The sequence below is a fragment of the Nesoenas mayeri genome (assembly GCF_963082525.1).
Source record: "Nesoenas mayeri genome assembly, chromosome: 27".
Classification (NCBI taxonomy): domain Eukaryota; kingdom Metazoa; phylum Chordata; class Aves; order Columbiformes; family Columbidae; genus Nesoenas; species Nesoenas mayeri.
Window position 1 is genome coordinate 3,306,079 of NC_137555.1, and position 27,630 is coordinate 3,333,708.

Genomic DNA, 27,630 nt, shown 5'->3' on the forward strand with positions numbered 1-27,630 from the left:
GCTTCCGGCGCGCTGACGTCAGCGTGCGTGGCGGCGAGGGGCGGCATGAAGGAGGCGCTGGAGCTGCTGGGGAGGGTCCCCGGACACCCCGATTCGCGGTGCTGGTTCCTGGCGTGGAGCCCCGGCGGGGGGCTGTTGGCGTCGTGCGGAGGGGACCGGCTGATCCGGCTGTGGGGGCGGGAAGGTGAGCGGGGGGGGGCGAGGGGCGGGGCCAAGGGGCGGTGAGGGATCGGTGGGGGCGGGGCTAAAGGTGTCCGTGGGGAGGGGGCGGGGTCAGAGACCCAATAGGGGAGGAAGGCGATGAGGGGGCGGGGCTACCGGTGGAAAAGAAGGAGGGGCTTGGTGAGTGGCAGGGCTAAAGGGGAGTGTCTGTGTGAGGGGGCGTGGTCAGATAGGCGATAGGGGCTGAGAAAAGGGGCGGGGCTAGTGGGGCAGTGAGGCGGGGCTGCCTCGAGGGGGCGTGGCTAGAGGAGCAGGGAGGGGCTGGATTGGGGCGGGGTCAGGGGGCTATGTGGGCGGGGCTGCGGTGAGGGGGCGGGGCTGCGGTGAGGGGGCGGGGCTGCGATGAGGGGGCGGGGCTAGAAGGGCTGCTAAGGCTAATAAGGAGGGGCGGAGTCATGGCGAGGGGGCGGACCCGGGGCGGGGCTCAGTGTGGGAGGGGCCGCTTGCAGGAGGCGGGGCGTCGGGAAAGGGGCGTGGTTTATTGGCAGGGGCGTGGTCTGACGACGAGGGCGTAGCTTGAAGCAGGGGGCGGGGCTGGATTGGGGCGGGATCAGGGGACAGTGTGGGCGGGGCTGCAGTGAGGGGGCGGGGCTGCGATGAGGGGGCGGAGCTAGAAAGGCTGCTAAGTATAATAAGGAGGGGCGGAGTCATGGGGAGGGGGCGGACCCGGGGCTCAGTGTGGGAGGGGCCGCTTGCAGGAGGCGGGGCGTCGGGGAAGGGGCGTGGTTTGGAGCAGGGGTGTGGTTTGGTGGGGGCGTGGTTTGGAGGGGAGGGCGTGGCTTGAGGCAGGGGGCGTGGCTTGGGGCGGACCCCGTCTCCCAGTGTCCCGGTCGTCCCCAGGCACGGGCTGGTCGTGCCGGGCGGTGCTGGGCGAGGGGCACCAGCGCACGGTGCGCAGGGTGGCCTGGTCGCCCTGCGGCTCCTTCCTGGCCTCCGCCAGCTTCGACGCCACCACCTGCATCTGGAAGAGGCAAGAGGATGGGTTTGAGGTGAGACCCCCCCCAAAAAACACCCCCCCCGCGCCCCAATACACCGTGTACACCCGCTGCTGTCCCCTGCAGTGCGTCACCACACTGGAGGGACACGAGAACGAGGTGAAGTCGGTGGCCTGGGCGCCCTCGGGCACCCTGCTCGCCACCTGCAGCCGCGACAAGAGCGTCTGGGTCTGGGAAGGTGAGGGGAGCGCTGGGGGGGCTGGGGGGGGCACCGGGGGCTGTGTCCCCCCGCACAGCCTCCCCTGTCCTCACTGCGAGTGTTCTGTCCCCGCAGTGGATGAGGAGGAGGAGTACGAGTGCGTCAGCGTCCTCAACTCCCACACGCAGGACGTCAAGCACGTGGTCTGGCACCCCAACCAGGAGGTAAAAACGAGGGCGTTTCACCCCAATTTCCACCCCAAACCCTATTCCAGCCCCACCCACCTCAGCCCACGGGTGACACCCGTGTCCCCGCAGCTCCTGGCCTCGGCCAGCTACGACGACACGGTGAAGCTGTACCAGGAGGAGGAGGACGACTGGGTGTGCTGCGCCACGCTGGAGGGACACGAGTCCACGGTGTGGAGCGTGGCCTTCGACCGCAGCGGCGAGCGCCTGGCGTCCTGCAGCGACGACAAAACCGTGCGCATCTGGCGCCGCTACGAGCCGGGCAACGAGGAAGGTGGGGCTGGTGGCCCGTCCTGCGAGCCACGGGGTGCGGAACGGCTGCTGAGTGTGGGCAGGGGAACCAGGGTGGTGACCGTCCCACTGGGGAGCCAAACTGGAAATCCTGGGGGCAGTTTTGGGCTCCTCATGCTAAGAAGGTGCTGGAGCGAGTGGAGAGAAGGGAACGGAGCTGGTGAGGGGCTGGAGCACAAGTGTGATGGAGCGGCTGAGGGAACTGGGGGTTCAGCTGGAGAACAGGAGCTGAGAGGAGACCTTCTGATCTCTGAACTGCCTGAAAGGAGCTTGGAGCCAGGGGGGTCGGGCTCTGCTCCCCAGGAACAAGCGCCAGGAGCAGAGGAAACGGCCTCAAGTTGCGCCAGGGGAGGTTGAGGTTGGACGTGGGAACAATTTCTTCCCCAAAGGGCTGTGGGGCATTGGAACAGGCTGCCCAAGGCAGTGCTGGAGTCACCATCCCCGGAGGGTTGGACAGACGGACATGAGGTTCTCAGGGACATGGGTTGTGTTAATGGTTGGACTTGATGATTTTCAAGCTCTTTTCCACCCAAAACGATTCTCTAACCCGCTGGGGAAGCGCGGGCAGGAACCCCAAGTTATTCTCTCATCCAGGTGTGAGCTGCAGCGGCAACGACCCCACCTGGAAATGCGTCTGCACCCTGTCCGGTTACCACTCCAGAACCATCTACGACGTGTCCTGGTGAGTGTCCCCAACTGTCATCCGACTCCCCCAGCTCCGTTTTCTCGGCGCGGGTCACCCCAGCGCCGTGTCCCCTCCAGGTGCCACCTCACCGGGGCTCTGGCCACGGCCTGCGGGGACGACGCCATCCGCGTGTTCGAGGAGAGCGCGTCCTCCGACCCGCACCAGCCCACCTTCGCGCTGGCCGCCCACGTGCCCCGCGCGCACTCGCAGGACGTCAACTGCGTCGCCTGGAACCCCAAGGAGCCGGGGCTGCTGGCGTCGTGCAGCGATGACGGCGAGATCGCCTTCTGGAAGTACCAGCGCCCCGAAATCTGCTGAGGGCTTTCAATCCAACCTTCTCACCTCCTCCTCCTCGCCATGGGTTGGACTTTCTGGCACCCCTAGGGGTGCAGCAGGACCCAGGTGGCTCTGGGGACATGGCAGGACTTGCTCTCAGCTCCTTCTGCCCCACGCTCAATAAATTTGTGTTACCCTGCCTAAAACCCCCGTCTTTTCCTTTTGGGGTGTACAGAATGTGGTGTGGGTGCTCCCCACAAAGGGGGACAAACCCTTTTTGTGCCTCGCAGGAAGCGTTTAGCGCCACTCCTGCGCTCCTAGAAACGGCTACTGAGCCAAACCCACCTTAATTAATTCTGCTAATGAACTTTTTTTGAGGCACGGAGCTCCTCGGTGAGTTGGGGGGTCAAAGCGGAGGTATTTGCGCCTGTTTTGTCCCCAATTTCCCACCCCCAGACTCAGGAGCAAAATGGGTCTCACGATTTATTCCACGTGCAATTCCCGTCTAAAAAAAAACACTGTACAAAGCGTCAACACCTTAAAAAAAAGGGTAAAAAAAAGGAAAATACAGAGAAGCGACACGGAGGTGACACAAGTGCTACCAGGGCTGGGGTTCGGTGGCTGAAATTCGGGGAGACGCTCGTCAGTCGGACTCGCTGTCGCTTTCCGCCTCCTTCACGTCGACACTGAACTTGTACTCCTGGTCGCAGCCCATGTAGGCGTCGCTCATGAAATACAGGGTGTAGTTGTGTGTCCCCGTGGCCGGGGCCACAAAATCCAGCTTCACCTGAAGGGGAGAGGGAGAGACGGGGTTGGGGTGGCCAAGGGGACAGCAGGTGCCCATCTGTGTCCCCCGCAGTGTCCCCACATCCCCTCCCGCTCACCTTGGCTTTCTGCTGCAGCGTCAGGCGCTTGATGGAGATGAGGCTGTTGGATTTGGAGTCGCCGATCACCACCCACCAACCCTCCTCACGTTTCTGATGGAGAGATAAGGAGTTAACAGGCTGGGGACAGCAAGATAACCACCCTGTGACACTTTTGTCACCCTGGTGTCAACCGTCACATACCTGGGGGAACAGGGGAGCGATGACGGGTCCGGTGACCTCCTCCTCGCGCTCCAGCTGCACCAGCACCACCACGGGCCCACCGCTGCGCCAAAACCACCAAAACAGAGGGTCAGAGCATCCCCATGTCCCCCCCCCAGTGACAGGACAGTGCCCAGGGGACCGCGCTGTCCCCACCTGCGGATGCTGTCCTTGTCCACCACCTCGTAGGAGAGCTCGATGTTGGGGTAGCGGTTACAGAACCGAGCGACGTCGGCGATCTGGGCGTCCGAGAGCTGGAGGAGGGCGTTGCGGTCCTCGTCCTCCATCTCCATGATGTCGAAGACGCTCTCCACCCCCTGCCAGGGAGAAGAGGAGAAGGGAGAAGAGACAAGAGAGAAGGGAGAAGGGACAAAGAGACAAGAGAGGAGAGAAGAGAAGGAAGAGGAAGAGGAGGAGAACAAGGAGGAGAAGGAGAAAAGAGAAAAAAAAGGGAAAAGGGAGAAAAGAGGGAAAAAAGAGGGAGAGGAAAGTTAGAAGAGATAAAAGAGAGAAACAAATGTGAGAAAAACGAGAAAAGCAAAGAGCAAAGAGAAGAGAAGAGAGAGAAGAGAGAAGAAGAGAAGAGAAGAGAAGAGAAGAGAAGAGAAGAGAAGAGAAGAGAAGAGAAGAGAAGAGAAGAGAAGAGAAGAGAGAAAAGAAGAGAGAAGAGAAGAGAGAAAAGAGAAGAGAGAAAAGAGAAGAGAGAAAAGAGAAGAGAGAAAAGAGAAGAGAGAAAAGAGAAGAGAGAAAAGAGAAGAGAAGAGAGAAAAGAGAAGAGAAGAGAGAAAAGAGAAGAGAAGAGAGAAAAGAGAAGAGAAGAGAGAAAAGAGAAGAGAAGAGAGAAAAGAGAAGAGAAGAGAGAAAAGAGAAGAGAAGAGAGAAAAGAGAAGAGAAGAGAGAAAAGAGAAGAGAAGAGAAGAGAAGAGAAGAGAAGAGAAGAGAGAAAAGAGAAGAGAAGAGAGAAAAGAGAAGAGAAGAGAGAAAAGAGAAGAGAGAAAAGAGAAGAGAAGAGAGAAAAGAGAAGAGAAGAGAGAAAAGAGAAGAGAAGAGAGAAAAGAGAAGAGAAGAGAGAAAAGAGAAGAGAGAAAAGAGAAGAGAAGAGAGAAAAGAGAGAAAAGAGAAGAGAGAAAAGAGAGAAAAGAGAAGAGGAAGAGAAGAGAAGAAGAGAGAAAAGAGGAGAGAAAAGCGAGAGGAAAAAAGAGAAAGAAGAGGAGAAGGATAAGAGAAAGAGAAGAGAGGGAGAAGGAGGAAGAGAAGAGACGATTTCAGTTGGAAGGGACCTACAACATCACCCAGACAGCTGCCCCAGAGAGGGTAACATTTTATATCAGGTAGCATTAAATTTTAGCAAGTATTTGTCCAGAACAGCAAGTATTTTGGACAACTGCAGAGCTGAAGATACCAGGTGGTGTCTTAATGTCACTCCAGGATGGTAAATGACTGTTAAGATACTGTTTTCTTGATGAAAATACAAGGACACCACGACCTCGTTGGTCATCTACCATCTCAGAGTGAAATCAAGGCCACCTCCCTTTGCTCATTTATCTTAATTTATCCATTCCCACCATTTAAATCCATTCCCTTCATTTTTCACGCAAGATGGCTACAATTTTCAAAGGAAAATCTCCTGTTTTCCATTAAATGCTCCAAAACTCCCTTTGCAAAGCAGCGATTGCTTCATCCAGGTAGGAAATGTCTTTGTTGTCACCCTCCAACCCTCATTTTTGTTGCCTGAAATGCCACTCGTGTTCTCATGATTTAGTCTTTGACTTTTTAGGACTCAACATGTAGCAAACAAATCGTATTAAAGGTTTTTGTGTTGACTCAGAGGCAGAGCTGGTTCTGCAGGAGGGTTCTGGGTTCAATCTTTAGGGAAAACTCGTATCTTTGTCTATGATGAGTCTTGTCAAGGGGTTGGGATAGGGCGAGGTTGGACTTGATGAGCTCAAGGGGCTTTTCCACCCCAAAATGATTCGCTGATTCATGTCATTTCAGCCCTGGGGGCTCCTCAATGGGTGAGGGCAGGACCATAGTGCTTCCCCCCACTCCATATTTTACCTTGTCCGTGCAGCGTTTGATGTGCTCGGAGGTGAAGTGCGGCAGCTGCTTGAGGTAGGAATCCTTGGACCACATGGCCTGTGTCACCATCTGCGCCAGCTCCATGGCGGCCAGCGCGGGGCTGAGCCACCCGTTGCTGGACAACACGTCCACGCAGGCCTGGATGAGCCGGATGGCCTGTGTGGGAGGGACGGGGACAGCTCAGGAGGTGACAGAACACAGGGACGCGGGAAAGTCCCCTTCACACAATCACACAGAATCCCAGAATGTGAAGGATTGGAAGGGACCTGGAAAGCTCATCCAGTGCAATCCCCCCATGGAGCAGGAACACCCAGATGAGGTTACACAGGAAGGTGTCCAGGCGGGTTGGAATGTCTGCACACAAGGAGACTTCACAACCCCCCTGGGCAGCCTGGGCCAGGCTCTGCCACCCTCACCAGGAACAAGTTTCTTCTCAAATTTAAGTGGAACCTTTTGTGTTCCAGTTTGAACCCATTACCCCTTGTCCTATCACTGGTTGCCACCGAGAAGAGCCTGGCTCCATCCTCCTGACACTCCCCCTTTAGATATCTGTAACCATGAATGAGTCCCCCCTCAGTGTCCTCTTGTCCAGCTCCAGAGCCCCAGCTCCCTCAGCCTTTCCTCACCCGGGAGATGCTCCACTCCCTTCAGCATCTTTGTTGCCCTGCGCTGGACTCTCTGCAGCAGTTCCCTGTCCTGCTGGAACTGAGGGGCCACAACTGGACACAAGATTCCAGGTGTGGTCTCCCCAGGGCAGAGCAGAGGGGCAGGAGAACCTCTCTGACCTACTGACCACCCCCTTCTAACCCACCCCAGGTCCCATTGGCTTCCTGGCCACAAGGGCCCAGTGCTGGCTCATGGTCACCCTGCTGTCCCCAGGACCCCCAGGTCCCTTTCCCCTCTGTCCCCTTGTACCTTGCTGAGGATCTCCTCGGTGTCCGACTGCAGCTCAGCGCTCAGCTGCATGCGCGACAGGTGAGCCTGAAGCAGGAGGTTGGTCTTGACATGGGGATCGTTGAATTTGGGGTTGGTCAGCTTGTGGGGAACCTTTTGGGCCAACTGCGGGGAGAATCAATAAAGCCATCAGTACAAAAACAGACGGGATCCTTCTCCCGACCCCACAGGAATCCAGATGTGATGTGGTGACACTCACCTGCCGCAGCAAATTGTCCTCGTGGTGCCGGATGGGGATGTTCTCGTACTCAGCGGCGTTGGAGATGATTTCAATCAGCCCTCGCACTTTGGTTTTGGCGTTGAGGGACATGCTGAAGAGCTCTGGGGAAAGGCAGAGAGGGAAAAGCAGGTGGCATTAAACCTCGTGGCGCAAGAATCTCAAAATTGAGGTTGGAAAGGACCTTTTAAACTCATCGAGGCCATGAGCAGGGACATCTTCACCAGCTCAGGTTGCTCAGAGCCCCATCCAGCCTGGCCTGGGATGTCTCCAGGGATGGTTCATCCACCTCTGGGTGACATGGGCCAGGGTCTCACCACAATTTCTTGTATCTAGCCTAAATCTCCCCTGCTTTAGTTTAAAACCATCACCTCTCGTCCCATTGCAACAGGCCCCGCTCAAAAGTCCGTCCCCATCTTTCTTATCAACCTCTTTTAAGTCTGGAAAGGCCACAATAAGATCTCCCTTTGAGGTGACACAGGGAGGGGACAGCGAGGAGTCCCCATCCCTTACCGATGGTGGTGTAGTTGATGTAGTAGTAGGCAGCGATCATGCCCAGGTTCAGGGGAGCCACGTCCATCTCATCCTCGATGCTGATGCACTTGGATTGCTCCAGGTCGCTCAGGGTCTGTTCCACCAGCTCGGAGAGATGATCCGAGAGGTGCCTGTGGGACACGCCTGCGGGACAGGTCGGAACAGGGCTCAGAAATTCCCCAAAACGGAGAAAAATTGCTCTTGAAACAGCAGAACACAGAGACAGAGGGTCCCAAACATCCTCCAGCCCGCGCAGATCCTCCCCGCTCACCTTGCAGGTTGTAGTAGTTGGGATTCTGCGTCATCCTGCGATAGAGGAAGGTCCAGGTGAGATAATCCACAGCGTCCTGCTTGTTTTCGATGGTCTTGGTGACGATCTCGGCATTGAAGTGATCGTGCATGCAGTGGTCCAAGTGCGACTCCACAGGCAGGGGCTCATAGAGGAATTTCTTGAAGAAATCCTACAGAAAAGGACAATAAATCCAAAATCTTGGAGAAGGGCTTGGAGTGAGGGTTATAAATCACCATGGGAGAAAAAATCCATGCGCCAAGCAGGAGATAAGACATTTTCAAGGATAAAAAAGCACCCTGCTTGTCGCCCACCTTCTTGGATCCCTGGCACATAATGACACAACGGCCCTCGTCGTCCTGCAGCGGGCGATTGGCGTGACCCACCATCTGCAGGACGTCGTAGATGGGGTAATCCACGTACCTGCGACACGGACAGAGCGTTAACGAAGCTGCGGGGGAACCACAGCCGCCCTCCCGCCATTCCCAGACGGGGACGAAGCCCGTGGGGATCAGGACGTCGTGTCCCCGCGGCGTCACCGCACTCACGCGTGGATCTTGCCGTTGTAGTACTGCGTGTCCATGATGATGACGAGGTGAGCGGCGATGTTCATCCCCCAGCAGAGGCTGCGCGACGCCACCATCACCTGAACCGCACCTGCGAGGGGCACAGGGAGAGGAGTCAGCCGGCGGAAATCGGGGTGGGGGAGAAAGATTTGGGGTCTCAGCAAAAAGAGAGGCCCAGGAGAGATGGGGAAGGTGAAGATCGCTGATTTATGGAGGCAGAGAAGCGACACGAAGCTCACGCAAGCGCCAGGAAAAAGGGTTTACGGGTAGATCTGGTGTGTTCTTGCGCCACCGAACTGACCGGAGCTGAAGAGCTGCTCCACCACTCGCCGCTCCATGGGGGTCAGCCCCTCGTGCAGGTAGCCCACGCCGTTCACCAGCGTCTCCTTCAGCGTGTTGTCGTTCAGCTTGTCCAGGTATGGCACCAGATCCTTCTCCGCGCAGTGCAGGAACCTGCCGGAGAGGGAAAGAGTTTGCCTACACCAGTCCCGCTTTGATGTGACATCCAAGGGATGGTCTTCCATCACTAGATGTCCCTCAGCCAGGCAAAACGGACAAAAAACATGTCCCTGCCGTTACCTTTGTCTCTGGACGTCCGAGGCGCACGTGGTGAGGATGTTGATGGCCGTGAGGCGCGTCTGCTTGCGGGACGGGACGAAAACGATGACGGGTTTCTTGGGTGAATGCTTCATGATGGCGTGGTAGACAGGCTTGGCCATGGAGAGCAGGCGAGTCTGCGTGTGGCTGATGTTGAAGCCCTGTGAGGGAAGAATCAGAGGCTTCTCTAAAGCACACGCAGTGAAAACAATTCGTGTCACAAAAAAAAAGGTGTAAATGCAGTATTGGAGAAGCGTTTGACATTTATTCCTATATAGTTTTTATTGTAAGAACACTGATTTCCAGCTGGCAGGGATTTAATTTTCATAGTTTGGATTGTATTTGTGCTGCATTCAGCAGCTGTCAGGGATTTCATTTTCAGATTTCAGATTGTATTTATGCTGCGTTTATGTTATATTTATCCTTGTAGGAGCAGGTAGTGCAACTATTAACCTTTAACGTGATCAGTGACACCAGGACTGTCAGCATTCGCCTTATCAGACTGAACAGATAAGCCATTAAACCTCTCTGGTGCTGAAATTTTAACTTAACAGCTTCAGTAGCGATGTAAAGTCAGATATAGGAAGATTAAGCAGATTTTTCTGTATCTCCCGCCCTCACATCCCCCTTACTCACTATTAAAGATATAATTTAGCAGTTAAGCCTTACTCTTCAATAACTGTAGAATTCTACAATTACTCTTCAGTAATTGTAGGATCTTTTTGAATGGAAAACCCCCTCAAAAATCGAGTCCAAGTATTCCCCTGGCACTGCCCCATGTCCCTGAGAACGTCATTTGTTCAACCTCTCCAGGGATGGCGACTCCACTGGGGTGTGGAGAGCGGGCGGGAGGGCAAGGAGATGATTTTACCCCAAATTTTTACCTGGATGTGCAGCTCCAGGGGCACGGGGCGGACGTTGGGGTGGAAGTTGAAGGTGGAGGTGGCGCTGCAGCCCAGCCAGTGAGCCACGTCCTTGGCGTTGGACAGGGACGAGCTCAGGGCCACGATGCGGATGGGCCGCTCGATTTGGGAGGAGATGTAGCGCATGCGGGAGCAGATGACCTCCAGCACCGGCTGCACGATGGAGAAAACAGGTCAGAGCAGGAACAGGAGAGAACACGGAGCTCTCCGGCCACTCCAGCCCCAGCGCCATCGCCCGTCGGAGCTTCCCGAAGAATAACTCACCCCATTTTCTCCCCCAATGAGATGCACTTCATCCACGATGAAGAGGTTGACATTCTGGACGTTCTTGCGCTGTTTCCAGCGTCGCGAGAGGATGTCCCATTTCTCAGGGGTGCTGATGATGATGTTGCCTTTGCCCAGCAGCTTCAGGTCGGTGCTGGTCTCCCCCGTCAGCAAAACCACTTTCTTATTGAGACGCTCCTGGAATTTTTCATACCAGTCCAAGAAGACCTGGTGAAAATACAACAATGCTGTTGTCAACCTCAAATTAAGAACAAATCCTGCCAGACACACAATAAAATCAGTGGGGTGGCAGCGAGACCGTGTCTTCTCGCTCCCTCAGAGGGACCACAATTAATCAAGACTCTGGATTCATCCTAAGGGATTCGACAGCAAAGAAGGGATGAGGAACAATGAAACGGGGATGAGGAAGCAAATTTAAGCCGGGCTTAAGCTCCAGTTCTGCGCAAGATTCCGGGCCCACCTGCTCTGCCAGGGCCTCCATGGGGGTGATGTACACGCAGCGTCCCTCTGAGTTCTGGAGCAACATCCTCAGGATGGCGAATTCGGCACAAATGGTCTTTCCGCTTCCCGTGGGGGCACCCACAAAGACGTTGTCGTCACTGTTGTAAACGGTGTTAAACACTGGGGACAGAGGGACAATGCAGAAGTTTGAGCAAAATCTCCATGCATTTCTGGCAAAGCTTTAGAAACAGGCAGGAAAATCCCAGCCCGGACTGAGCTCACACAAGGAGCAGCTACAGAAAAGGCTATTTAAGAGTTTTAGGGTGGGATTCACTGAGCAAAACAGGCTCTAGCGTGCAATAGAATATCAAAGATACTCTGGCCTGCGGGGGAATATTTCGAGCCGTCAAACCTCTAAGGTTCAGGGGAGTAGAGGGGATATAATATTAGCTACAGAAGCTCCTCACATGAAGTGAACAGACCCCAAAAATCAAAGGCAAACACCAAAAGGGTGGTGGTTTAGGGGAGGCGATACCCACCCTGGGTCTGGATGGGGTTGAAGAAAGGGAACTTGTCCTGGTAGAGGCTCTCAAAGGCGCTGTTCCGCAGAGCCGAGACGGGCAGCGGCTGCAGGTCCAGCAGCTCGGTGGGAGGAGGGTATTTCTCCGGGAGGATCAGGTGGCGGAATGAAACGGGCAGCTGGGTCTCGCAGGCTGGCAGACACACATAAAAAACCCCCCATTTTAATCTCCAAAAGCACTTAAAAGAGTTTAATCCCTGAGCTCTCCCAGTGGGAGACATGAGACTTACAAAGCCAGCGGTCGGAGACCACCCGGATGAAATACTGCGGGGGCAGCGGCTCGAACACGGGCACGAAGAAGGTGACGAGGTGCTCGTCCTGCGCGTACTTGGCTTTCAGCAGGAAATACTCGTGGTGCAGGATCACCTCGCTGTCCACGTCCTCCACCAGGATCCAGAAAGCTTCGGACGAACCGTGAACCTGCGCCAGGGTGGCCGTTACCCCCGTGTGAGTCCAGATCTCCCCTTTCTGTGTCTCCCACAGCAATCCCACCCCAAATTGCTCTTCTCCCGCGTTTATCCTGGTGATATTTCACCATTCCGCTCACCTTTTCATCCCATTGGAAGTCGGGGGTGATGGTGAGCTCGACTTTCAGGGTGGAGCGGGTAATAGGCTGCAAGTGGACCGAGAGCTCCAGTTTTGGGAACAGGTGAACGTATTTGTGGATCGTTTTGCCCATTTTGGGCATTCGGATCAGTTCCCCTGCAATAGAGAGGTGCTGCTGTCAGGACAGATGGATAATGGGATGACCAACATCTCCCAAAACAAACAGTAATTATTATCGGTGATCCAAGCAGCTGGAGGGTGTCAGGAAAAAGCCTCCAACTAGCAAAACCCCCCAATTTCTGGATGAAAACACAGCAGAGGAGAACAAAGAGACAGACACCTCCTCCCGTCCTGCTTGTCTGCATTTCCGTACCTATTTCATTATGGTTCAAGTCGTAGAGTCGCTCAAAGGGGAAATTCTTCTTCTCAATTTTCTTCACCACTTCTTCAGGCAGCTTCTTGAACTGGCGCAGGGGACACATGGACTGCCACCTGCCAGGACACCGCGGCGTCACACAACCCGAGAAACAACAGATGGAGCCTCCAGAGCACCGAGGCTCCTCCCGCTGTCAAAAACCAGCCCTCGGCAGCTCCTTTCCACCCCAACAGGCGCGTTTTCTCCTTCCCCATCCCTACAGAGCTCGCCGAAGCGTCTCCTCTGGTCAGAAATTAACTCCCAGCTCTCACTCACATGCGTTTGTCGATCATCTTGCAGAGGTTGAGGGTCTTGTCAGTGAGCTGGGCCCAGCCGCGGTTGAGGACGATCTCAAAGATAGCGCGCATCAGCCGCCCTGCGGACTGCGGGACAGAGAACAGCGTCACATCCAACTCTGCCTTCTTTTCCGCCCATTTTCCTGCCCACCCACATGAGAATAAAATAGTTTGGGTGGGAAGGGAACTTGTAAAGATGCACTGCAACCCCTGGCATGAGCGGGGATATCTTCATGCGCATCAGGTTGCTCAGAGTCCCGTCCAACAGGGATTTAAGCGCTTCCATCCACAGCTCCTCTGGGCAGTGTCTCACCACCCTCATTGTAAACAATTCTTCCTTATATCGAACCTAAATCTTCCTCTTGTTCAGTTTAAAACCATTACACTTTGTGCTATCACTCCAAGCCCTGGTAAAAGTCCTTCCCCATCCTTTTTATAATTGCTCTTTATTGAACTAAAGGTCCTTCACCCCAAACGCCGATGGGTGGAGCAATTACTTGATTCCCAGCCTTGAGAACTTGGCCTTTGTGGCAGAATAAAAACTATACTGTAGCTCTGTAGTGCTGAATCTTTTTGATTACAAATTAGAGACTGCAATGAAGATCTAATTCCCACTCTGACAGAGCTTAGACCTCACGGCTTAAGTGATTTTCAAAGTCATTTCTGGCCACAAACTCGATTTTCGAGGTACAAATAGTTGTCCGAGACCAAGACTGCGCGCACCCGAGGGGAAAGAGCGAAGCCCCCGCCGTGTTTCCTTGCTCACCTGGGTGACGTACACCATGTCGGCCATGAGAGCGAAGCCTTCCAGCTTCAGCTGGGAGATGAAAGCCTGGAGGAGCACGTTGATCTGGGGAAGGAGAAGAGATTCTCAGCGCCTTCCGCACCACACGCAATGCCGGGGGGCTCTGAGGTAGGACAGATGCCATCAAGGGGTCTGATTGTCCTGCACTGCATCTGCAGCTATTTGAGCATCTTTGACACAGCCCAGAATGTCCCGCAGAGGGAAGAGAAGAGAAATCTCCCCCAAAAGTGGTGTTTATCCTGACTGTTCCCCTCAAAACAGGCAGAAAAGTCCCATCGAAGGGACAAGCAGCGCTCACCTTGGCGCTGGGCTCCTCGATGCTCTCCTTCACCGGGATAGGAACGCGCTCCAGCAATTTTTGAAGCTCGAGCTTTTCCTCCTGCGAAAAAAAAGCAAAGCCGGAGAGATGAGAAGGGTCCATTCTCCCCCCACAGCATCACTGGGGATGGGTTTTGGCTCCGCACCTCCCTCACGGTGATGTTCCTGAACTCCGAGGAGAGCGAGAAGACGCGGAACAGCTCGATTTCGCTCAGGGTGGGTTTCAGGAGCTGGTTGTAGGTTTGCACGGTGTCGTTGGTGATGTAGTAGTGGCTGGCGATGCGGCCCAGCTCTGTCACCTGCCACAGGGACAATGGAACAGGGTGAGGCGGCAGAAAAACACCCGACTGTTTGTAGCACAGATGGGAGATGCTGTAGAGGAACGAGGCTGCGGCCGGGGAGACGCCTCCAGCAAAATAAACAACTCTCAGGCTACAAATCACCCAGGAAAGCTGCTTTATCTGGCATACAATCCCATCCATCCCAGCCTCCCCTTTCTAATCCCGCTGCCTCCGGAGCAACAAGAATGTGAATTTGCTCAGGAGGCAGCAGCAAACAACATCGACAGGCTGAGGGTCGGGTTTTACGCCAGCAAACAGCTCCCTGGGACCACAGACGTGCTCAACGACAGGTCTGAACGACAAAACATGCTCTGGGATGTGTATTTAATAAGTAAGATGCTTCTTGCATCCCTTCTCTCAGCCAGTGCTGCTCCCGTCCAGCTCTGCGGGTCACAGCACCTTCCCCAGGTCTCACCTGGAAATTCCCCGTCTTCTTGTCGTACTTCACCAAGTTGTTCTTGTCCAGCATGAGCGCCGCGGTGTGAACCAGGTCCAGGCGGCGCTGGTCCAGCAGCGGATCCCCCTTGAGATCGTCGTGGGAGATGCCGTAGAGCGTGGGGGAGCGCAGCATGCGGATGTACAGGTAGGTGTAGCCCAGCCAGTTCACCGCGTCCTGAGGAAACACCAACGCGGGTCAGAGCTGACGAACGCGGCTCAGGGTGAGCAGGAACGATGCTTGGGGGCAGAGCCCAGTGCTCCCAGAGCTCACACAGGACACAGAATCATTTTGGTTGGAAAACAGCTTGAAAATCATCGAGTCCACCTGTTCCGTCATCCATGTCCCTCATCTCCACGTCTGTCCAACCCTCCAGGGATGGTGATTCCACCACTGCCCTGGGCAGCCTGTCCCAATGCCCCACAGCCCTTTGGGGAAGAAATTATCCCAAATTTTCAACCTCAACCTCCCCTGGTGCAACTTGAGGCCGTTTCCTCTGCTTCTGGCGCTTGTTCCTGGGGAGCAGAGCCCGACCCCCCCAGCTCCAACCTCCTTTCAGGCAGTTCAGAGAGCGAGGTCACATTAAACCAGAGACACACACGACTCTTCTCCAGTACCAGCAAAATGTTAAGGAATTAAAACCCACTCTCCACATGCAGAGTGTTCCCCAGTGTCCTTCTCCACGTGGAGAACTTGATCTGCTCTGAGTTACAGAAGCATCTTCCCACCAGCCAGTCCTACAGCCTGGTAGTTCTTGCAACCTTTCCAAATCTCTTAAAAATTTGCTCCCCAGGGACCAAACATTGCAAGTTTCTTTGCTCCTGTATGACAACGGCGTCTTTCCCCAATAGGGATCATCCTGCAGCCCCTGCAACTCCCACCAGCTCCTGGTGTGCAACGAAGGGCATGGAAAGCAAAGACTTGGACTCACCTTTGCGTTCTGGACGTTGCCGAGCACCGTCTCGGCATTCAGCATATCCGGGAGCTTGGACACCATCTGGCTTTCGATGGGGAGCTGCTGGTTGAGCAGGGACAGGTAATACTGCAGCTCGCCATGGGATGTGATGAGGATGCCCTCTCCTTTGGTGTCGTACTGTGGCCTCCCAGCACGCCCCAGCATCTGAAAACAAGAAGGTGAGGTCAGCAAAACATACAAGTTTTGGCAATTTCTCTTTGCTATTGTGTCCTGGGGGGTTTTTGCCGGATCGCTCAGGTTGTTTTAGTTCTAGCTGGGAGGAGACACATAAATATCTCAGATGTGTCTGGGCAAGATACTGAGAGAGGAATTATTTGTCCTTCTACTGATCTGCTTCTCTACTCTCACAGTTTGACAGCAGAAAACAGGGAGCGACTGTGCTGAGAAAATACAAAATGAGATCTCAAAAGTGGCTCGGTGGAAAGGAGACATCCCGCCCTGTGTCCCGGCAGCATCTGCGTCCCCAGAACTTCACCTGCAGAATGTCCAGAGCGCCCAGCTCGGTCCAGCGTCCCTTCTCGGGGCTGTAAACCTGCGTCCCCTTGATGATGACGGTGTGAGCGGGGAGGTTGACGCCCCAGGCCAGCGTGGCTGTGGAAACCAGCACCTGTGGGAGTAAAACAGCTGTCAAAGCTGCTTCCTAGGGAAAAAAACAGGTCTAAAATGCTGGTCCTGACATTAGAGACGTGCAGAAAAGGGACAAAGACTGAGAACTGTAACTGCCTCCACAACCCAGCACTGGAAAATTGGATGAAGGGCAAGATCTTGGCCCAAATTCCCCAGCTCACTGCATGACCCTCAGAAAATACTTTTATAATTACATTTTTAATTGCCAGGATACTTTGTGAATGGGGTTTTGCCAAAGTGACAAGTGTGGAGGAGACAGTCTGCTCTGGGACAGGCCTCTAGCTTAAAACACAAAGCCAGGCCTAGGAGAGAAGGTTTTGCCCTCTCTCCTCCCAGCCACACGCTTTTTGTTTCTATCTTTTACATAAAACTCAAGCACCAGCTTCAGCTGAGCGGGATGGGGGTTGGCTACGCTCAATCCTCTCGATTTTGGAACTCGGAAAAAATGGCTCAAGTGTGTGTTTTGTGAAGTAACAACCCCAAATAAATACCCAGCCCCTCCTGGGAAGCGTGGCTCACCTGAATATGCTTGTCAGCAAACAGATCCTCCACCAGCGTCCGGTCCACACGTGTCATCCCGGCGTGGTGGATGGCGAAGCCGTAAGGGAGAAGGTCCTTCAGCTCCAGGTTCTGCAGCAGAAACACAACCAGCTCTGGGTTTTCTACCCCAGTAACATCAGAGGGAAAAGAAGTAACAAGAAGGTAGTGCATATTCTAGAGGAAAAGCTGCAAAACTGCACTGAAGCGGCGGAATCTTTGCAGCTGCGCTGGTGCTGTTGCTGTGGTGGAATAAGTACCTTGCACTGCTCGGCTTCGGTGCGCAGGACCTCGGTGGAGGCCGAGCCCTCCCGCAGGAACAGCCCCAGGGTGTCTTTCTCCAGGCACATGTCCCTGATGGCCCGGGCGGTCTTGCCGGTTTCCTTCCTGGAGTGAACAAACACCAGCACCTGGTAAAAAACAGATTGAGACATCACTGAGAGAGGAATCAGAGATATCACAGAGTCGTTGTGGTCGGAAAAGACCTTGAAGATTGAGTCAAACCATAACCCACCACTGGCACCGCCCCATGTCCTGAGAAACTCATGTCCGTCTGTCCAGCCCTCCAGGGATGGTGACTCCAGCACTGCCCTGGGCAGCCTGTTCCAATGCCCCACAGCCCTTTGGGGAAGAAATTGTTCCCACATCCAACCTCAACCTCCCCTGGTGCAACTTGAGGCCGTTTCCTCTGCTCCTGGCGCTTGTTCCTGGGGAGCAGAGCCCGACCCCCCTGGCTCCAAGCTCCTTTCAGGCAGTTCAGAGATCAGAAGGTCTCTCCTCAGCTCCTGTTCTCCAGCTGAACCCCCCAGGTCCCTCTCTCCTTCCAAAAGGACAGATCGTTTATTAATCAGAGAGAAAACCAGCACTTCTTCCTCTCTTCAGCATCGCCAACCCAAACCCACCCTCTTCTCCACTGCAGCTCCAAAGAATCTCTCCAGCAAGAGACACGAACCGGGATTAAGCGTGTGAGGAACAATTAAACTAAGTATCAAACCTGGTTCTTCCCTGCGTGCTCCATAATCTTCTCATAAACAATCTCATTCATGATCTGGAAGCGTTTGATCGCTTTCTTCTCGGTGATGCCCACATAGGTCTGCTCCAGGGGCACCGGGCGGAAGCTGTGAGGAAAAAACCAAGTAAATAAACCAGAAGAACACAGAAACGCCGATACAAAGGTCCCATCAAAAGGCAGCCTGCGTTTTACGCCACCAAACATGATAAATGTCGTTTGCGCCTCAATTTAGTCAGAGATTTGAGGTCTCCTGTTCTGCTTCGACTAAACATGAGGGGTCAGTAACCTCAATTTCTATTTCCTGCGATCTGCACGAATTCAGGGAACAAAATAGGTGTTCCAGGAACAACCATAATCCCGTTTTAGGCTTCTTTCAAACACCCCATGCAGTTACCAAATACAGAAGCGTTTCTCCCCCTTCTCTAAAGCACCTTCCTTCAAATACAACCACGCCGGACCCCTGGTATGCATTTTGAGGCTGTATTTAACCGCTTTAGTCCTAAATATGCATTTATTGTCACATCTAAGAGCAAATAAATGCGTGTTGAGAGCAGGATGAAGCTCCAGTGAGCCCCCAGCACCATCTGACAGACGCATTTCCCACAAAACAACCGCTCCCCATCAGCTGATCATCCAAAATCTCTCGCAGCTTTTCACAGTACCTGTTATCGAAATAGAACAGGCCCTTGGCCGGGTCCACCCTCAGGAACGTGGCCACGTCCTCGTAGTTGGGGAGGGTGGCGCTCAAACCGACCAGCCTCACGTCCTCCTGCGTCATCTCGATGTTGCGGATGGCTCTGGCCACCAAAGACTCCAGGACGGGGCCTCGGTCGTCATGCAGGAGGTGAATCTCATCCTAAAGAGAAAAAACAAGAGTTATCCCCACTGCAAACCCACTCGATTCACCCCTTTTTGGTTTAATTGATCAGCAAACGTGCTTGCGTGGACTGAAGGACACTCATCCCAGCCAGAGTCTCTCCACAACCAAGCACCAGACACATCGTCATCCGTTAACACACATTCAGAAACCGCAAAAACAAACGACAAAGCTCCCGTCATCGTCCCCGTCCTCGGTGCCGGGACTTTGCAGGTCGCTCACCAGGATGACCAGCCGCACCAGCTGGGTGTAGGTACGTTCTCCTCCCTTGCGGGTGATGATGTCCCACTTCTCTGGGGTGCAGACGATGATCTGGGTAGCGCTGATCTCCTCCTTGCACAGCTGGTGATCCCCCGTCAGTTCGGCCACGTTGATGCCATAACTCGCCAGGCGCTAAGAGGAAATCCAAGGGTGATTAAAATTGGGTAAAATGGGTGTTTTCTGGGGTAGTGTTAGAGCAGCGCAGCCCTGAGATGCTCAGAGAGAGTTTTACGCTCATCTGGCTATAGAGCTTGAAGAAATGCGTGAATTGAGGTGCTGGAGGGAGTTGACAGAAGGGAACGGAGCTGGGGAAGGGGCTGGAGCACAAGTGTGATGGGAGAGGCTGAGGGAATCAGAATAGGACGAGAGGAAACGGCCTCAAGTTGCGCCAGGGGAGGTTGAGGGTGGAAATTTGGGATAATTTCTTCCCCAAAGGGCTGTGGGGCATTGGGACAGGCTGCCCAGGGCAGTGCTGGAGTCACCATCCCTGGAGGGTTGGACAGACGGACATGAGGTTCTCAGGACATGGGGCAGTGCCAGGGGTGGGTTATGGTTGGACTCAATCTTCAAGGTGTTTTCCAACCAAAACTATTCTGATTCTCTGATTTCACAGCCCACGCTGACACTCAAAGCCGATATCGACACACTCAGAGCTCAGTAAGAAACGAATGGCACAAGCCAAACTCATCCTCTCCCAAAGCTTCAATCCTTCTACAAGCGTCACATTAGGAAATCACCACAATAAATCTCATCTTCCCCAACCTCCAGCTCAAGCAGGACCAGGACCATCCCTCTCCTCACCTTCCCAAAGCTGCCAACCATCTCCTGCACCAGCGACCTCATGGGCGCGATGTAGATAATCTTGAACTCGTCCACGTTGATGGTTCCGTCGATATTAATGTGCTTCCCGATTTCTCGCAACATGCACATGAGCGCCACATTGGTCTTCCCAGCGCCCTAGGACACGAGCAGAATCGGTCCTGTCAAATCTGTGCCCCCCACAAAACATAATCCTTCTAGAACTCCCCAAATTTCAGGCTCCTTACCGTGGGAGCGCACAGCAGCAGGTTCTCATCTGACTCCAGCGCCGCGCGGTAGAGTTTGCTCTGAATACGATTCAGTGTTTTAAACCCCTCAAATCCAGCCTGGGCGTATTTGGGTAATTTTTCCACAGAAACCAATTGCTGAAAATAAAAACAACAACAAAAAATGGGAAATATCAAGTTTGGTGCCTTTGTTTCAGTACCTCGCAGGCTGCAGGGCATATGTGAGACCTCAGAGACGCCCTGGGGAGAACAAGGGTCATGTTGTCTCCAGATGGGCAGGAAAAAAAAGCCTCGTGCCCAGGGATCGTGGAGCAGGTTGGGAAAGATCAAACGAAGCTCGTGTGCTCTAATTAGCACAAGTCTCAGTTGGCTACACCATCTGAAAAGCAAATCCCCACCATGTCCACATGATGGGGCAGCTCCGACCACATTTCCGCTGCCTGCGCTGATCAAAAGAAGCGATTTCTCACCAGACATCAGCCAGAACTGCGGCCCACACAGCAAAGAGGGAGGAAAAACAGAGCCCAGGGCTCAGCAAAGCGGCTGAAGGGGGCAGGGAAACCCTGAGACACAAACCACCCGCCCAAGATACACAACCCAGAAGCAAGGAACCAGAAATCAGGAACCCGTTTCAGCCACGCGAAATCTTTCTGCTTAAAATAAGGGTTCTGCCTGAAGTCTGAGAGGGTGTCAGAGCCACATCAATGCGGGAAGTGTCTGTCATGATATTAGCAATACATCAAGCAATTAAAAAATGAGTTTGGGTTGCAGGGACCTTCAAAGCTCATCTAGGCCATGAGCAGGGACATCTTGGTTGCTCAGAGCCTCATCCAGTTTCCTGGATGTTCTCCTAATTTTTCCTTTGCTGAACTCGCTCCAGCACCTCAAGCTCTTTCTTGGCGTGAGGGGCCCAAAACTGCCCCCAGGATTTGAGGTTTGGCCTCAGCATTGCCCAGCACAGGGGGACAGGGGACACAATCAGGTCACCGACCTCTTCGGAGCCAAAGGGCTTTGGTTTCAGCGCCGGCACGTGAACCTCCTCGTAGCCCTTGCGCTGGCGGCGGAAGGAGCCATCGGGGAGCTGGCAGCGCTTGTTGGCCATGAAGTGACTCCCCTGGGCAAAGACCAGATCCTCCAAATCCAGCACCTGTCGAGGAGCCAGCGCCTGGAAACAGCAAAGGTGAAGAATTAGAGAACGTTTTCCTGCTGTTTTCACCCTGGGATTGAAGGAAAAGCGATCGCATCCAACTGGCAAACGCACCAGGGGGTTATTATCGACATTTTCCTACCCGTGTCGCCTCACGTTCTCTATTTGCGCTGCTTGTAAGAGGAATTAGGAACGGACAATTTCAAAGAGCGTTACCTCCCCTCCTTGGTCCAGATCCATGGTCTCCAAGTCCGTGTCCATGCGGGACTGACGGACACGCTCCCGCCGAGAACGCTCCTCCTGTGAAGAGATGAGAGATAAGAGATGAGAGAGGGAAATTCAGCACTGGGGAGGAGCTGCTGAACCTCCTGCATGGACAGTCGGGCTCTCCCATCAAACACCAGCAACTCCGCACAGCCAGAGAGCTGCAAGCCGCAATTTCTGTCAAACATGGGCATTCACGTAACCAGAAACAATATTTTTGGGGACTAGAAATCAGTGTCCCCATGGCCAGGATGTAAATCTGCTTTCCAAGAGAGTAGAGGGAAGGAAACGGGGCGTGAAGACGCACAAACGTGCAGCGCCCCGGCAAAACCCAGCCAGCAGCGCTCCTCAAACACAGACACACCAAACTGGCCCTTCACATCAATGTAAACGTGTTTTTTCTAGCAAAAAAGCAGGGATATGGTGTTATCCCCTCAAAAAAACAACTCCCAGATCAGGCAGGGAACTGCTGTCACCCAAAGGCCAATAAATCTCTCAAGTGTCACGTTCCAACCCCAGAAATCAGGCGCTGGTTGGAGGTGACCAAAGTGATTTATTGCACTGAGCGTGACATCGAGGAGGCCCGGAGGTGACCCAGCGCTGTTACAAAACACTTAACCGCGGCGAAAAACCATAAAACTTGCAGCTATTGGTGTTTTCCTGGAAAAGCAGACAGCGGAGAGACTCGAAAAATAAGAAGTGGCGAATAAATCGCCATCTCAGCTGAATGTCAGCGACGTTTCCCAGGGTTTCGCGATCCCAGCTGAGTCAGCGGCTCCTCTCTCACGAAGAGCAAAGGAATCCGGCGATTTCTCCTGCCGTCCCAACTTACCCGGATCAAATCCTCCTTCTCCGTCTCGTGCAGCTGATATAAGAACTTAGAAAGCTCGGGATCCGCTTCCATCTTCCCCATTATCCTTTCTTTTTCTGCCTCGCTCTGTGCGCTGGCCAGCAAAGTGCAGTACAGGACTGAGAAAACGAAATTAAAAGATAACAGATGCAGTTAGGGTTGATCGAAGCAAAAAAAAGGGACCGAAGCATCACAAAGCAGCACTGATTACAGTTAAAAAGCCCGGGGCTGCGTTAGAATCGCATCAGAACGGCGAAGAAACAAGGCGGGAGGATTAAAAGTGAACGTCACTCACTCATCATGCGGTGCTGCCGTAGAACTTTAATGAAGTCGAAGGTGTTGAAGCCCAGGAGCAGAACAAGCTGGTTCTCACATTCACGGTCGTCACTCGCCGTCTGGGAGGAGGAGAAACGAGGAAAGACCCGTTAAACCCGCGTCCTATGGGACAGGAACCCCCGCTCCGTGCAGAACTGAGCTCAGTGGAGCTAAATCGCAGCTACGTGCAAAACCAGGCACCGATTCGGGTTAAAATCCCACCCTCAGTGATTCCCTTTCTTCCCCAGCACATCACAAGCATCAGCACCAAAATTAACAGGAAAACAGACCCAACTTAGGGTGATGTCGCGGCAAACGTCAACATAAACCCAACCGCCTTCCCCTCAGAGGAATTCTCTGCAAATCAAAACTAGAGCCATCTTATTGGCTCTAATACAGTGTATCTGCGATTGTGTTTAGCAGTTAAACTTGAAAAAACAAAAGTAACAAGTTGTTTGGGATTTAAACTCCTGGTTTTCAGATGGGTATTGCAAGGCGGCCACCGACCTTGAGGATCTCCAGCACTTCATCCGCCTTCTTCTGTGAAACGATGGCGTCGTCGTAGAAGCGGCTGAGCTGCCGCTGCAGCCAAAAGGCGTCGATGTCGCGAGGGTGCAGATCCTTCTTCTTGGAACTCATCAGCTCACCCGAGGCCACAAGCTAGAGGAAAAATCCCATCAAAATGTTATTTTCCTGCGAGAAAGCAGGCGGACGAGGTTTGTGGTGTGGAGCGAGTGTTTGGGGCCTCTCTCAAGCCCACAGATGCAACCATGCAGCTGCCACAGCTGTTAATTATACTAATATTAATTTTGGCCTTGCAGACAACTTCAAGGCTCCACTCCACGCCCAAACTGCACCTACAGACCCTTGGGATCCACGGTTCTCCTTCAAACCACTCCAAAAATGTTTTGGCGCGTTCCCAGGTGACTCACGTTGGCCGAGAGGGTGCAGCGGACGACGGCTTCGTCCCCCTCCATGTCGTCATCGGACGCCTCGTCACGCACTTCACCGTAAATGTCCTCATCACCTTCCTGTTGAGAGCAAAATTCCAGTGAGCGGCTTTTGGAAACATCAAAGAGAAGCTTTTCCTCGACGGAAATGAATAATCTGACAGCTTGTTCTTAAGGGGAAACAGCCAGGTTTGGGTTTTTCACAGGAAAACGACGCTGTTGTCAAGGTAAAGCGCCACATGATGAGATTATTTTCACTCTTTACAGAGAGATTTTGCCAGCGGCTGCAACAATCTCATATTTCTCCCTCTTATCGTTCTCTCACAACACAACATAACACAATCCCACGGAGCGCTTCTGCAAAACCAGCATATCTGAATGTCTCTTTTCCTCCCAATATGTCAAGTTTCCCCCACGAGATCGAAATATCACCATCTGCTTTCCACCCTACTGACTCACGTTAAGCCTGGGATTAACAAGATAAGCAACAAATCCTCCCCAAGCCAGGAAATAGGAGCTAAAATAATCCAGCTTCTCCTTTCCGGCAGAAATATCGCAGGGCTCGTACCTCCTCATCGGACTCAAATTGGACGTTCACCCCATAGGTCTCATCGATGTTGTCATCTGCAAAAGAAAAGGGCAATTAATTAATCAGGAAATCTGGACGCCACATGGAAAGTCGACAGATCCACGCGCCCGCCCACACCTCCGCGCATCCAAAAAGATGAAAAGAAACGGGGGTTTGGGGCTTGAAAACTCTCCAAATGTTTTTCTGGCTTCTCTGTGTGTAAACGTGGCCCTGGGCAGCGCTGGATTTCACAAAAAATAACCCGAATTTACGCCCGTCCTGTCCCTGATGCCGCAGCCCGCGACAAAACGTTCCCTTACCCATGTTCTGGATTTCTTTGTCTCCGCCGTAATCCGTGATTTTCTTGCCCAGGTTGACCAGCACGTGGTAGCGGGTGTCGTCGGTCTGTCCCAGCAGCAGATCAATCTCTTTGCGCCGCTCCTTGTCGCGCAGCTTCTCGTTCTTGAGCACCGCCAGCACCTCGTCGGCCGCTCCGCAGAGGATGTCGCGCGGCTGCGGGAGGAATAACAGAGAAGAAGAGAATTATTTAGGTTGGAAAAGACCTTGAAGATCGAGTCAGGCTGTTAACGCGCCCCATGTCCTGAGAACCTCATGTCCGTCTGTCCAGCCTTCCAGGGATGGTGACTCCAGCACTGCCCTGGGCAGCCTGTTCCAATGCCCCACAGCCCTTTGGGGAACAAATTGTTCCCCACATCCAACCTCAGCCTCCCCTGGGCAACTTGAGGCCGTTTCCTCTGCTCCTGGCGCTTGTTCCTGGGGAGCAGAGCCCGACCCCCCTGGCTCCAAGCTCCTTTCGGGCAGTTCAGAGATCAGAAGGTCTCCCCTCAGCTCCTGTTCTCCAGCTGAACCCCCAGGTCCCTCAGCCGCTCCATCACACTTGTGCTCCAGCCCCTCACCAGCTCCGTTCCCTTCTCTCCACTCGCTCCAGCACCTCAAGGGCTTTCATGAGGTGATCCTGCCACCCCTCTGGCCACCATTTTGTGTTTTGAGGTGATTTTGGTGCCGCCATTTTGAGCCCTGAGGTGATTTTGGTGCCGCCATTTTGAGCATGAGCTGAGGAGCCCAAAACTGCCCCCAGGATCCACAGTTTGGCCTCCCCAGTGCCCAACATGCGGTTCAGTCACCACCCTGGTCCCCCTGGCCACACTGGTGGTGACACAAGCCAGGACGCCGGTGGCCTCTTGGCCACCTGGGCACACGTTGACTCATATTGAGCCGCCATCGCACAACAAATAACCAACTAACAATTAAAACCTCCAAGAGACGGATCTTCCAGACTCTGAACCCTCTCCCAGTGTCCCTGTCCTCACCTGGTCCCCTAGAGCTGCCTGAATGAAGCTCAGCAACACCTCGTAGGTCTCGCGGGTCTCCTTGGTTTTGGGTTTGTAGATGATCCCCACCATCTCGTCGATGCCCTCAGAGAGCAGCGTGTAACCCTTCATCTTGTTGATGTCGTGTCTGTCCTCGTCACGCTTGCGTCTCCTGCGGAGAGGGGACGGGAGGAAAGCTACTGCTAGTCACTTTTATTTAAGAAAGAAAGGAGTAAAATACGTATTTTTCATTTTTTCCCTTATATTTTAGTTTCTTAACATGGAGAAAGTGACTTCTCTGCATCTTCCCACTGGCAGATTTAACCTGCATCTCTGCACCAAAACATTTTCCACTACAAAATACTCCCCAAAACATCAAATTCTACCCCATTTATAGCCCTAAAACAAATCAAAGCCGCGCTATTCAAAGACAAGAATGAAAGATTAGATCCCTGGAGTGTTTTTTTGTGGAAATCCACGTCTCGCACTCACTTGGCTCGTCGCTCCTCCTGCATCTGGGGTTTGGTTCTCTGCGCCTTGTCCCCCATGCGCGTCCCCTCCAGCTTCCCCACCAGCGACAGGACCTCCCCGGTGGGCTCATCGCGCCGCGTCCGGTCGATCAGCGAGCGGTCGGCTTGGAGGACGAGGTTGGAGTTCTGGGAGAGGGGAGAGAAGGGGCTGATTTGGGTCCTGGGTCCCACTGTGGGGCTGATTCAGGTGCGTGGGTCCCTCCATGAGGTTGATTTAGGGCTGTGGGTCCCATCATGGGGCTGATTTAGGGCTGTGGGTCCCATCATGGGGCTGATTTAGGGCTGTGGGTCCTGCTGTGGGGATGATTCAGGGCCACAGGTCCCGCTGTGGGGCAGATTTGGGGCTGTGGGTCTCACTGTGGGGCAGATTTGGGTCCGTGGGTCCCACCATGAGGCTGATTTGTGGCCCAGGATCCCACAGTGGGGATGATTTAGGGCTACGGGTCTCACTGTGGGGCTGATTTGGGGCCGATTTGGGGCTGTGGGTCTCGCTGTGGGGCTGATTTGGGGTCCTGGGTCCCCCCACCGGGCTGATTTAAGGCTATGGGCCCCACTGTGGGGCTGATTTGGGGCCACAGGTCCCACTGTGGGGCAGAGTTGGGTCCGTGGGTGCTCCCCTGAGGCTGATTTGGGGCTCTGGGTCCCATCACGGGGCTGATTTGGGGCTCTGGGTCCCACCGCGGGTCTGTTTTGGGACTGTGGCTCCTGTCGCAGGGCTGATTTGGGGCCTTTGCTCCCAATGTGGAGTTGATTTGGGGACCACCCCCCCCCCAATCCCTTTAACCCAACACGCTCCGCGTTGCTCGACACACAATTAAATTTGCATTTTAATGAACTGAGAGGTTATTTAATGCCCCCCACACACACCGGGCGCGTGTTTAGAGTTTAAGCCGCTCCGGTTCCGGCACGTCCCGCTTGATGGGGGGAAAAAGGCCCGAAAAACCCTTCAATGAGGATTTTGACCCTTAAAACCCGCTCCCCCCCCCGGTAAAGCGCCGTTACACCGGGACGCCTCAAACAGGCCGCTCAGGCGGGGGGACCCGGGCCCGGGGGGGGTTTGAGGGGCCGGGGAGGCCGGGAAGGCCGCACTCACCGCCTTGTACTCGTACTGCAGGCTCCGCGCGGTCACGTCCGCCATGGCAGCACCGGGACGGAGGCCGCGCCGCCGCGCACCGGGCCAGGCCGCGACCGGAACTTCCGGCCCGGTCAGAAGCGCTTCCGTGCAGGCCCCGCGCACCGGGATTGCCGCGCTCAGACTACAACTCCCAGCGTGCCCCGCGGCTCACACAGACTACAGCTCCCAGCATGCACCGCTGCGGGAGGGGGAGGTGGCGAGGCTCCACCCCTCCTCCCGTTCTGATTGGCTGGTAGCGCCTCCCCGCGCTAAGAAACGCCCGCGATTGGCTCAACCGCCTTCGCGCGCTCCGATTGGCCGGTTGAGCCGTTGACAGTTGAGGCTTCGAAAGCGCCGCGGCGGGAGGAGGAGTCACCTCTCCGGGCTCGCTCACCTCCTATTGGCTCTCCGCCGCGTAAGCCCCGCCTTTTCCTCGCAGCCCCGCCCCTTTCCGCATGGCGGGCGCTCGGCCGGCGGTCCGCGGCGTCTCCTGAGGAGCCGGCGCTGCCATGGCCCCGCACCCCGAGGGGCTGCGCTGGTACCAGATCCCCCTCTCCTCCGCTCGCATCCCCCGCTCGGGCCTCTTCAGCTTCAGCTTCCAGGACAGCCTCCAGCGCTACCAGCAGCTCCGCGCCCAAAAGAACCTCCGTGTGGGCCGCCCCGTG

The 27,630-nt window shown here is 54.4% G+C and overlaps 2 protein-coding genes across 2 annotated transcripts; one reads left to right on the plus strand and one right to left on the minus strand.

The window, feature by feature from the left end:
- Positions 1 to 18: 18 nt before the first annotated feature.
- CIAO1 (cytosolic iron-sulfur assembly component 1) lies at positions 19 to 3,208 on the plus strand. The gene is made up of 7 exons (XM_080360369.1): positions 19 to 184; positions 1,063 to 1,211; positions 1,284 to 1,395; positions 1,492 to 1,580; positions 1,674 to 1,875; positions 2,487 to 2,574; positions 2,655 to 3,208. The coding sequence occupies exons 1-7, from the start codon at positions 46 to 48 to the stop codon at positions 2,893 to 2,895; spliced, it is 1,020 nt and encodes a 339-aa protein (XP_080216495.1). The 5' UTR covers positions 19 to 45; the 3' UTR covers positions 2,896 to 3,208.
- A 115-nt stretch (positions 3,209 to 3,323) lies between these two features.
- Positions 3,324 to 27,092, minus strand: SNRNP200 (small nuclear ribonucleoprotein U5 subunit 200). The gene is made up of 45 exons (XM_080360368.1): positions 26,945 to 27,092; positions 25,814 to 25,977; positions 25,322 to 25,493; positions 24,311 to 24,503; positions 23,991 to 24,046; positions 23,405 to 23,503; positions 22,980 to 23,132; positions 22,453 to 22,552; positions 22,140 to 22,276; positions 21,260 to 21,343; positions 20,888 to 21,061; positions 19,897 to 20,034; positions 19,652 to 19,807; positions 18,812 to 18,982; positions 18,375 to 18,568; positions 17,695 to 17,818; positions 16,961 to 17,110; positions 16,683 to 16,793; positions 16,012 to 16,143; positions 15,492 to 15,680; positions 14,540 to 14,737; positions 13,930 to 14,082; positions 13,764 to 13,844; positions 13,427 to 13,510; positions 12,641 to 12,747; positions 12,323 to 12,441; positions 11,951 to 12,105; positions 11,634 to 11,823; positions 11,363 to 11,536; positions 10,843 to 11,003; positions 10,362 to 10,589; positions 10,059 to 10,250; positions 9,157 to 9,335; positions 8,879 to 9,030; positions 8,560 to 8,668; positions 8,326 to 8,434; positions 7,994 to 8,183; positions 7,702 to 7,866; positions 7,171 to 7,292; positions 6,933 to 7,076; positions 5,997 to 6,173; positions 4,095 to 4,255; positions 3,921 to 4,002; positions 3,738 to 3,830; positions 3,324 to 3,640 (listed from the first exon to the last, which is right to left on the minus strand). Exons 1-45 carry the CDS (start codon positions 26,987 to 26,989, stop codon positions 3,497 to 3,499), a joined length of 6,411 nt encoding a protein of 2,136 aa, XP_080216494.1. The 5' UTR covers positions 26,990 to 27,092; the 3' UTR covers positions 3,324 to 3,496.
- Positions 27,093 to 27,630: the final 538 nt, after the last annotated feature.